Source organism: Agelaius tricolor, unplaced genomic scaffold, assembly GCF_023055355.1.
Source record: "Agelaius tricolor isolate 1412-34295 unplaced genomic scaffold, bAgeTri1.0.p SCAF_2, whole genome shotgun sequence".
Classification (NCBI taxonomy): domain Eukaryota; kingdom Metazoa; phylum Chordata; class Aves; order Passeriformes; family Icteridae; genus Agelaius; species Agelaius tricolor.
Genome location: NW_027269262.1, coordinates 35,238,708 through 35,250,682, shown reverse-complemented (window position 1 = coordinate 35,250,682; position 11,975 = coordinate 35,238,708). Strand labels below are relative to the sequence as shown.

Below are 11,975 nucleotides of genomic sequence, written 5' to 3'. Positions count from 1 at the left end.
TATCTCATCCACTGTCTTTCATAAGTCCTCTATTGGACTGGTGCAAAATTACCCTCAGATTTATATCCTAGCACTAAAAAACGTAAATAAAATGCACTACAGAAGAATTATTGGTTAGATATCTTGAAACAGGTTTCTAGAGTTAATTTACTCCCTAATAAAATTTTTGCTGAAAATTCACTAATGCTTTTGCAAAAAAGTCTTTGCAACACAGAGTACTGTGCCAAAGTAAAAATTAACTTCTTGCTGACAGAACATGAAGAACTTCTTAAGCATTTGTGTATAAATGCTTAAGTAAGATTGTAAGTGCATGAGTTAGCACTTACATGCTTTTTGAATCATATACTAAATTTGATCTCTGTCTCTATTTCTTTCTCCTACAGGGTTGAAATCTTAAAAAATATTTTCCTTTTTTGGTCTCTTCTGTTTTCTGATCATTATCATTCATTGTTACTATATCTGGTTATTAACAGACTTAAGCAACTGCTTGTTTTTGTCTCTATATAATTCTATTCTTATGCCTTCCTCAGTTTTTATTCTGTCTGCAGTTTAAGCTATTCTTTGCTCTAGAAAAACCCCTGTAAGATGGGTAGGAGGGGGAGAACCAGAGCAGGGAAATTTGAAATTATGGAAATTGTCACTGTGGCAAAATAAACTATTCCTAGACTTTTTGGTATTTCTTATGAAAAATGTGGGGAATGTCTCATCTTGAGCACAGAAGCCAAGTAACGTGGAATTGTGGTATCACCAAGAGCTGGGATGTTTAAATTCTAAACTTCACAAAAGATTTATCTAGTACAGGCTGCATCCCTTATCCCAGGGAAATCACAGACCATCTTGGACTGCATCCTTTCCATTCCCTGGTCAGTGAGGAAGATGGGTGGTGCAAAGCTTGGAGGGTGTTTCCTTTTATGGCTGGGATATTTGCTCACCTTTGAGCCACTCAGAGATGTCTTTCTTTTGCCTGTGCAAAGGAGCTGTGCGACCTATTTACAAAACTGATTAATATGAAAAACTGCATTTAAGAGATTAAATGGCAGGGAAAGAAATAAGGCAAGAAAATGAAATCTTCTCCTTTGTCAGTGTGCTCTTAGAAAGCTGAGGGGTGCTCTTTGTCACTAAAGTAACATCCGTGAATTGTTTCAGTGCTGAAGATCTTTTCAGCTGACTTTATAAGAGCTCCTGCTAGAGCCTGATGATGCTACTTCTGCTGCAATGCCACAGCAGTTTCATGGAGATGGTACAAACTGATGAATTAGTTCTAAGATCCCTTCCTTCCCCTCTGGGGTTTCTCTGGGCATTGTGACCCATGATTGCTACCAGGAAACTGGATCCAATCCAAATATTTTAATCTAGATGTGACTTCAATAATCTACTGAGTTTTGTCTGTCCAATAGTTAGTAACTACTTGTATTATTGACATTGAGTCTACAGTTCTGTAACTGCTTCCTTTTCTGGCTGCAGTATGATATTTGAGCTCTGAAAGGGGTTATTCCAATCCCAGAAGGGAATTAATCCCTTCCACAAGAGTTAGCCTGTTAAAATAATTATTGGGAAAAATGAAAGTGTAATCATTAGTCTAATAATGGCTCTAGTGGAAGGAAACATAAATTAAGTCATATTGGATCTCTGAAACACTAAATTAGGCAAATTAGGGATCTGATTTTTCTTTAAAAGCCTTAATCTATAGTAGTACTAAAGGAGGGCAGTGCTGGATGTGAGAGGAAAATAACTATCAGTTGTGAAATATCTTTGGACTGTTTAGCAACATTACCATTCACAGCCACGGAATACATTACATTTTATTGTAAACTTTGTTCCTCAGAGAAGTATAAATCTTGAAAGTGTGTCAATACTTGGCAAAGTAAGCAGTCTCTGGAGGCAAAAAATGTTTAAGACCATCTATCAAGTATAAGAAGTTGATAGCAATTAAAATCAGAGCTGTTTATGTATAAACATAAATTGCAGAGGTAGCTGAAAACTGGCCAGTAAAAATCTTGGCTGGGTGGAAATTCCAATAGCAAAAGACTGCAAAAAGCAACATCTGAATTTTAAGAACTGTTTTTGTGGCATACGTAATTTCTTTAGCAACAATATTTTCTCTGGAATTTTATTACATTGAGGAAAATGTGTGTGTTTATTTATTTTCACATTCAGGTATTCCTTAAAAAACACCACAAACAACACCCACTGAACAATGGGTAAAAAGCAGATAGCTTGCATAAAATATTACTTATATTAGATGAGCACAAAGCCAGGTTATATTTCAATGCTCTCTTTACCCCAAAGAGATACAGAGAAGGATGGGGAATGATTTAATGTTAATTACTATAATAATAATGATGATTTTTTAAAATTATTATGTATTAGAAGGGAATTATTAGGTGTGTCTCTTTAATGTGTGGGGTTCTCAGGAAATAGACCATTGTGGGCAGTCAGCACAATTTTATTGCTTTTCACAACAGTTACAACACTTAGAACTTCAGTGAAATGAGAGCCCACAGAAAGAGTGTTGGGGACTTCCTCCCCTGAAGAGGAGAGGGACTGACCTGTGTAACCCAGCCACTGGACACCTTGGTTTGAAAGGAATGTGTTGGTGTTGTTCAAGGTTTCTGGTCCCGTGGTCTGTCTTGGATCACTGTGTTTGGGTCAATCCTCGAGGAGATGCAATTAGAGCACCAATTAATGCAGTGCTGGAGGAGATGTGTTGGGCTGTAGGTGGACCCTGCCTCTTCTACCAAGGCTTCCATGACTTTAGGGATGGTAAATAAGGTCAGAGAGGCTATTTGCTTCCTTAAGACATGGAGAGCTGTGAAAAGGACACCAATTTCAAATGTGACAGTGCTGAGGAAGCTTGAAGAGCAGGGGTTCTGTGCCCACAGTGGCCTCCCAGCCCGTGCCACGGACATGGGGAAACTTGCTGGCAGCAGGAATAGTGCCAGGCTGCTGGGTGGAAGGGAGAGACAGTGGCTACAAGGAGTGGGATTGAATGCTGTTAAACAAAGCATAATGTACAATGTTTATTTGAAATTAATGAGGCTTGCATGTCTTCAAAATGCATTTTAATATTTAAATTGTGCAAAAGTAAATTATTTAAACAAAGTGTCCATGAATTATCACCCTTGATCACCCAAGCTGCAGTACTAGAAAATGAGAAACAAAGAGTGCCTAGGTCAGTGAGGTAAAGGAAAGGCTGCCCCCTTTCCATATTGAATTTTTTACACTGTCAGATCACCTCTTTTCATTTCTGTTCAGCTGTGGGAAAGGTGCCTTAGGAAAGAAGTCTTAAAATGGGACCCAAATCAGGACCTAGTATGTAACTAAGAGATTTTGATGTTCTGACCACCAATATCCACCATTGAGGGAACAGAGCAAGTTGACCCGCATAGGTGGATTCATTCTGGCATTTGACAGAGAAGAAACAGCATGGACCTTCCTACCATCTTCCTTAATTCCAGAGGAAGATCAGTCCAGCAACTATTCCTACATCTCCTCCCAAACAGGGCAAGAAAAGAGGGTTTTATTAAGGGCTCCCAGCTTTCTAGGAGAAAAGAGTGTCTGAGCTTCCTCCCAGATTTGCAGGGCTCCTGCTCTATGCACACACTGTGAAGAAAACCAGAACAAGTGAGATGGTGAGAGAGCATTTCATTGCAGATAGCTACTAGACCTTGGACCTCTCCCCTCCTTTGTTGGAAGAATCCTTGGACAAGGGAGTAGTTTTATTTCTTCTGCTTGCCAGAGCAGAGCTACTGATGAGTCCTTCATTAACACAAGGAGTAAAGGGAAGCCCCAGGAAATAACAAAAGTATTTTGGTATTTTTAAACTTAGGCTTTGTCTTACACCCTCTCCACCAAGAATTTGTGAAAATTTCATAGAACAAGACGTGAAGAAATCAATAGAGGAAACAGCATCTGAACCACAATGCCGGCATTTAATGTCTCCTTGTGCATTAAATTACCCAATTAATGTTTCCTGTTGCCTTAGCCTGTTCTAATAAGGCTTGACTGTCGCTTATCAGCCCCTAATCTTCTAAATGATGAGCAAGAACTGCAGCTGGATTTACAAGAGCCTTTGGGGCACAATACCAAACTCCCAGAGTGACAAAGATCCATCCTTGGAATTATGCTTATTAGGGTTTCTCATTCATTATCATTTACTTCACACAGATATCCACTAATAAGATCAGATTGACTTTATTATTTATTAAGTACTATTAAAATAGATCCACTGGACAATCAATTTCTGTATATAAATAATTCCTCAATAAATAAGCTTTTTTGTTGCATAAAAATGTCGTTTCAGATACCAATACTTCTTTGAGTTAACTGAGTTTGCCTGCTATGTGGGCTTATTTTTCCTGAAAGGCTGCTATTTAGTTTAGAATGTTTTGGGGTAAGAAAATTTTTTCCAGAGTAACTGAAAGTAATTTTTATGGGCTATGTCCATGAGTTAGCTAATTAGAATAAAGATGTTGGGAAAGAGTGGTAGGTAATGAGTAACTAACAGGGATAAATGATTTTTAATAGACAATGGCAGCGTCTTCAGAATAATAAATACTTTCCTGTTGTATTATAAAAAATAAATAAATCTATTTTACTAAGAGAGACTTCTTATGAACTGTGAGGCCAGTTGGGGGGAGGAATAGATTCATTTAGATAAAATGCTATTAAATTGCCTGCATAGTGTCCTGTCAGACAACTATTGATCTCATCCCATGGGAGACATTGATTTCTGTGCAGAGAGCTATGTGCTCTCTGCAGTGCCTTGCTCCAGTGCTATTGCTCTGCTAATCACACGCTGCTGCCTCTTTTCCTTTCTCTCTCTTTCCGTCTATTTGTTGTGCAAAGATTGATTGAGAGACATGAAGGATTCAGATTGCAATAATTGTTGTTTTTTGACCTTTCCAATTATATTCTGTTAAATATGTAAATAGTTAATTTGTAGTTCTGCACAGAGGAATTAGCTGAAGCAGTCTGCGAGGAAGGCTTCCAGGGGGATGCTTGTACCTTTGTTCTCCTGCAGACCTATTAGAGCTGACTCACTGAAGGGATTTTGAATGCAGCTGAGAATTCTCCCTGCTTTGTCAAAGCAGTCTAGGCCACTTCTCAACACAAGATCTAAAGATGGCAAAATAATTCAAACTTTTAACACTAGAATTGCGTAAAAGCTGAAAAGTGAAATGATAAGTGATTAAGCATCCTTGCTTTGGTTTCCTTCTTCTAGGCATAAGTACCCTTTGTCAGCTCTCATTATTGTGAGTCATTTTTTAACAATACAAAAATACCTGAGGTCAACTAATGACAACATTAAAGTTGAAACCAACTTTTAAACCTCCCCCCTTTGAATAAGAAACAAGGTCTTTAATTGCCATGAAATGGTCTGACATTGTTTCTTGGATAATACAGCTTCAGTTTATCTGATGAGTTATGTATATACTTGACTTTTTCTACTATTTCTTGTCATTCTTACGCTGGTTTCATTCTTATGACTCATTTATCATCATCATCAGTACTAAGCAGTTGTTTGAATGTCAGCTTGTAGGGATCAAGGCCCTTGCTTTTCTCTGGGACCATAACTTGGCATTTGCACATGGAGAAAAACTTCTGAATGGGAAAAGCCAGGGTAGACCTTCTGGCTTCAAATCATGCCAGTGCCAAGGGCATAGAGAGGGGAAAAAATATCTGTTGGTAAATCACAGCTGTATTTTAGTAGTCGCAGGCTGCTGCTAGGAAGGAAAGCATAGGATGGATCCTGTGGAAGATTTTCAAAATCTGATGGGACAAAGTCCTAAGTAAACAAGTCTAACATTAAGGTTAACTCTTCTTTAACAGAAGTTTAGATTAGAGAACTGCCCTCATTCTCCTCACACCAAGGTCTCTTTGAAATTTAATCTTTCTATGATTTTATGAATTCAAGTCCTGGTTACATTTAAACATTTGCCCAAGATAACTCCTTGTTAGGACATCAGCTCTAAGCTACGAAATGAAGCTCTTGTTTTTCAGTTGCCTTTTAATGCTTTGGGCAGCACAGCAAGTGAAGACACATTTCTTCTCCTCTTCATTAGTCTCTCCTCCATGCTAGCATTTCATCACTGAACATATAATTCAACTTTGCTTCAACATTGGAGGAGGCAAACACTGACTTCTTGTGTGCATTCTGGAAGTGCCCAGGCAGCAGGGAGAAGTCCATATCTGACAGCATAAGGTGCATGGGAGCAAACACATTTCCCAGCTGTGGAGAAATGCAGCTGAGATGGGAATGCTCAAGCAGAGTGACAGGAGTAATTGGAGAAGATCACTGGCTGCAGCTCCCATATCCAGCACCTCTAAACTTCTGGCCCGAAGTTGTGACATTCTCTCCTTCCATCTTGGAGTGGAGAAAGGGAAGAAGAAGCTGTGCTGTGTGGTTTTGTTTGAAATACAGAGGGAGGGAGGTGATAGAGTAGGGAGGATGAGGAGCCAGAAAGACAGAAGGAAGATGAAAGTGTGGGGTATTTGTACTTGGGAATTTGCGTATGGAATGCACAATGTTACATGTATTTGGTGACACACCACTGTATGAGCATATATGAAGGAGTCAGGTGTGAGGAACAGCAAAAAGTCCCAACAGTGAGACCAGCATCAGAAAATGGGCTCTCTTCCTTACCTGTTCACACCTATCAGAAATTTGCAAGTCTGATTGGGACAAAGCTGACGCCTTGCTGTAAGCAAACTGGGACTAGAAATTATTGTGAAAGGGATCTTAAAAACTCCAGAGGTATACAAAAATCAATCCTGGGACCAGTTTTGGTTTGCTTATGTGTCTCCTTTGTTAAGGAGAATTTAATTTGATAGCCTATTAGAAGTACATCTAGAGGGAACTGCCCCTTACTGAGTGTTTCTGTGTTTCTCTCTCAAAACAGGGTGACTTTTGCACTGTAATTACTTATTGTAAAATAAACATGGCAAGCTACTTGCAATTGAAGAGACTAGTGTTGCTAAACCCAGGATTTTCCTAAGGCAGCCTTGCAGTCCAAGTACCCTAACTTCCATTGGCTTGTGTTTGTCTGTACTTCAGAGAATATTTAATCAAGGAAAGAACTGCACCCCATCTCTGTCCCCATTAATTTATGCAAGAATCCATCATTTTAACAGAAACTTTATTTGTGCATGTGGAAGGCTTTGACTTTCATAAGAGGGAGATCATAGAAGGGGAGAAATTGTCAAAGCTGATGGTGAAGGATGAACTGCTTGCAGGTTTGGACTGATGTTTTTCTTCTATTCAGCGTCTTCCTCCTTTTCCACCCATGGCTAAGGAGAAATGCAGAGAAATTGTGAGGACAATAAAAAGCGAAGTTGCAGAACAGGAAAATATACAGACCATAAAAGCATTGGCTACAAACCTTCCCAGGTCAGAAATCAAAGGTCTCTGTTACAATTTGAAAGACACTTTTTGAAATTAAGAACTTCAATCCTGTCTCCAAGGCTCTTCCTAACCCCACAGGATCCTACTAACACAATTAGCATCCTTACTGATGCAGTCAGATATAGACTAGGCTCTCTCATAATTTGGTTTGTTTTATCTGGTGTGGGTTGCATTAACCTGGCAGAGTGATGAGGGAGATTTATGTTGTTCTCTGCTTTGAGCTGGTAAGTGCAGGCAGATTCCTGTGGTTTTGACCCAATGAATTTCCTTTCAAGGAAAGAAAGCTCAGCTGTTCTTAAAGGCCCCAAGAAGCAGACTAATGATTCCTGTCTGTCAGTCTGATAACTCCATTCTCATGGTTCACTGTTTTTTCCCACTATATCTGCTTTGCATGTTCAAGTGTGGAGCCCTCGATTTAATCCTAAATTTGTAATTGAAAAAGAACTATTGAACTGCCTCTGTGGTGCTGATGAAAGCATAATCTAAAAGTCCATTGGGCTTTTTTTTCTGTCATTGTGTTTCAGATTTCAGACTCTGCTGTCCACTCATACCTTTGCAAGTTTGTGTCAAAGTTATTTCCACTAATTCCCCAGTTTCATTTTCCCACCAAATTTAAAGAAATAAACAGTAAAAATATTGTTTCAAATACAAAGCAGCCACTCCTGTTACTTGCATCCCTTCATCTAGTAAATGTACAGTAAATGAACTGAAGTATTGCTGACTGCTCAGAAATCATTTGTTAATTCATCTTTATCAAGAGGACTCTCACTTACAGATGGACTGGACAGTGGAAGTTGTGCCTCCCCTGGGAACTCCACCTCCATGAGCTGTGGCCTCCTTGGACATTGTGTCAGAGGCCCTGGATCCACCAGAGATCCCGCGGCTGGTATAACCTGATGAGTGGGTTGTGCCCCTGGCACCTAGGACAGTTACAAAGGACAAGTTATGACAAAAAAAAAGGAAGGAACCTTACAGGACAATTACAAACTACTGTGTTTTAAAACAATTCAAGGCTAGCAAATGTATCAAAATGCAAGGTGACTGCTGATCACTTGACTTGTTCTGTCAGTCTGCTCCTTTTTAGCTGCCACTTTGAGAAAAGGATATTATCAGTACTGTTGGGGAGCCCCAGAACACCCCAGAACCTTTAGAAAATTTATGGCTCTTGCACAGACTGTTTTTGATAAACCTGGATCTCTGAAATAATTTCAGCATAATTTGCCTCTGCTGAAATTTCACTTTTCTCTGGAGCTGGCTGAAGACTTTGGAACAAACTTCTGTAGAAACTAGGAATTGTTGCACTTTCTGTTCCAGGTGATGAACATGCTCCTTTCACTTCACTTTCCCTCACATAAACCTGAAATAGATACCTGTAAAATTCAAGTACCACAAGTTGTGGTAGCCAGTGGCCAATTAATATGTATACCTTCACCTCAGTCTAAATAAGCCCCAAGCAAAACATTCCTTTGCAAACTCTTCTTCTCCTGGGAGAGAAGCAAAGCATCATCAGTGATGACAAATGTTAGTGATAATGCTTAAAGCCTTCCTGGAGGATGCTCAAATATTTTGGTGATGAGCTTGTAATAACATCTTCTGTAAAGTGACACTGAACAATACTCATGCCCCACTGCAGAATCAGCCGCTCCTTGGAGCATGTTTGTTCTGGGGGGAGGAAGGGTTACAGTCTGAATGAAAAGGTTAAGAAGATGTGTTTGGAGAGATTTCAGTGAGCACCTGCGGAAATGAAATCAGGCCCTTCTAGCTCTCAATCAGGCAAAGAATGTGTGGCAAGCTCTCTTGCTGCAGGGAGCCAAAGCTCACACCTGTCTTGGCAATGTTACAGAGCTAGCATTTCCACATGGATAAAAGCTCTTTTGGAGTATCTCCTGTGGGCATGGCTAAGGTTTCCTTGAGTCATGCAGACTTCTCTTCACCAAAATGGTGGTTTTCATGAAAGTCCATAGCTAGCACAGAGGTTGCAAGAATAAAACTAGGTGTAGTTAAATGCTTATTTTGCTTCTGTTTCTTATAAAAATTCTCAGCACACAGAGAGAGAGAAATCTTCAGTGTTTTGGTTTAGAGCTGGCAACTTCATGCTCTCTATAGAGCATCTACACTGAAGAGTTTGCCACTGGTAGTGAGTGTGCTGTACCACCCTCGTCTGTAACAGAAGGAGCTTGTGCAGCTGACTAACTTATCACTAGAGTGAGCAACTGGCATCTCCTGCATACCAGGATTTCTGCTGCTGAGGCAGTGTGGTGCCTGAGAGCAGCTCTCCTCTCTGCTTTTCACTCTCTCTATCCCCCTCCTCTCCTGACTTTCTCTCATATTCTGTCCCTTGGCTGCTACTATTCCTTAAGCTCTTTCCTACTGAATATTCAATAAACACTGTATTCAGCAACCTATACTCAAATCATACAATGTGAAAATTAAAAAATGCCTCACAGGAGTCACATGCAGTATGTCTCTGAATGACCCTTATGTCACCTATTCACTCACTGTCTAGAGGGCCTCACTCTATGAATAATATTGGCAATGTAAATCATATATATAAAAAAAAATCCAACTTATTTCCTTTCAATTAAGCTTAACACACTTTTGGCTATTAAAAGATGCCCTGAATCTGGACCCTGGCCAGTTCACCTGGTCAACCACCCATTTTATGGCTGGAGAAGTCACATTCAGCTCCATCTTTTGTATTTCTACCTGCTGATTGTGGAAGTAGTAGACCAGTGGTAGACCAATGTGGCAGAGATGCCCACCTATAATCAGTCTGCTGGCTGGCAATCCTCTGACACATGGGACACATGGGTCTGAGACCCCGAGGGGAGAAGGGGTTTGGAAGCCTCTATCCAAGGTCAGAGAGCTAATACTGAGCTGCTGGGTAAAGCAGGATTGCAGGGGGCACTCTGTTCTGTGGAGGCATGCCTGTTCAGAGGATGCCTGCTGAATCAGGTCACACAGGCAGCTCTGGCAGGGAGAATACCTTGTGCACAAATCCCACGGGATCTGGAGTTAAACAAGTGCCAGGCTGGTAAGAGTTGTCTGGGCAGGGACTGCTCCCAGCCAGCAGCAGAACAGCAAACACCTGCACGGTTAGCTCATGTGAAAGGCAGCTATGCCTTATTCTAGCACTTAGATAGGAGATGTCAAGGGTATGCACACATTCCCTTCATTAATTTATCTCTTGGACTGCAACTAATTTCTCTCCTCTACAGAGTTTCAGGAGTTCTCCCTGTATGGATGTGAATAAAGAGCTAGGGAAATCTGATAATTAATATGAAATGTAGCTACACAGATCATGTTCTTGCATAAGTGCATCATTGCTTGTTGCTATCATGACTCTTCATATTTTTGATGATTCCTGGCAGAATGGAGAGATAGTAAAAACCTCAAATAAACACTGTCCAAAACCTCATTAATACCACATATGTATATTTTCATTCATACATAGTATGTGCACACACAGAAAACACCCTCAATAACATGCTGCTCTTAACACACAGTTAAATAGAGGGATCTTCTTTCTTCAGTGCCATACAGAAATGTAGGAGAGAAGAGATTATTTGGCAAGCTTATTTTCAAGGAGAAACAGCTGTCTGATCCTATGCATTGAACCACAAAACCACACACAGAGTCACACACAGAATTGCTCATACCCATTTCCTGGAGAGTAGAAGTGGGGCCACCAGAAGGCACACCTCCCCCAGAGGCTCTGGCTTCTTGGGACATCAGTGATGAAGCAAGGGATCCTCCTGTGATCCCAGAGGGAGTGAAGCCAGCGTTGCGGACGTTCTGGTCAGACATGCTGCTTTCTGCTGGTGAGAATTCCAGGGAAGCACTCAGGCACTGCTCAGGGACTGCTCAGCCCATCTTTTTATACACTCTCCAGCTGATAGAGAAGAAATGAAACTGCTGCCATGGTAAGGTAGAATAGAAACTGAAACTTATTCTCAGCCAGGAAACGAAACTGAACTTTATCAATAGGCCTATTTGTTGCTGTTGCCATGATGGAATTTAGGCAAACCAAGTAATTTCCACTTGTGATACTAAAACAAATTACTGGTGCAGGGGTCATTGCTTGGCAACTGAAGCAGCTGAAAGCTCTGCTTCTTAACTCTTTTGCATTGCACCCTATTGCACTGAATTGCATCTGTAGAAGCTACTGCATTGTTTTAAGTATTCCTACAACTCTGAGTAAAGACAAGAGACAAAAAGGCAGTAAAGTGGTGGCATGCAGAGACTTCAGGTGGGTTGGTTACCACACCCAGAGTTCAGCTGTGGTACAGCTACCCCTGAAAACACTGGTTCACACAGGGCTGGAAATCAGAACCCAGCTAACAATGGATGGTTAGAATTAATTTCTATATGGATGGAACCATGAGGGGACCTTGTGTCGTATGAGCAGATTGACACAGTTGCTTTGTTCTTCTTCATGCAAGTCCCTCTAAAGCAGAGCCTCTGCCTTTAATGAACAGGCCTTTGCAAATGGCACACATGCCTTTATCACAGCCTTTCTTAGCCAGGAGTTTAAACAAGGCTCATTAAAAATCCATGGACCTCCCTTAGG

At 40.6% G+C, this 11,975-nt stretch overlaps 1 protein-coding gene across 1 annotated transcript; it reads right to left on the bottom strand.

Moving 5' to 3' along the window:
- Window positions 1-7,122: 7,122 nt before the first annotated feature.
- On the bottom strand, window positions 7,123-11,276 carry LOC139604750 (interferon alpha-inducible protein 27-like protein 2). Its single transcript, XM_071455982.1, has 3 exons — window positions 11,065-11,276; window positions 8,179-8,325; window positions 7,123-7,290 (listed from the first exon to the last, which is right to left on the bottom strand). The coding sequence occupies exons 1-3, from the start codon at window positions 11,210-11,212 to the stop codon at window positions 7,262-7,264; spliced, it is 324 nt and encodes a 107-aa protein (XP_071312083.1). The 5' UTR covers window positions 11,213-11,276; the 3' UTR covers window positions 7,123-7,261.
- Between the last annotated feature and the right edge of the window lie 699 nt (window positions 11,277-11,975).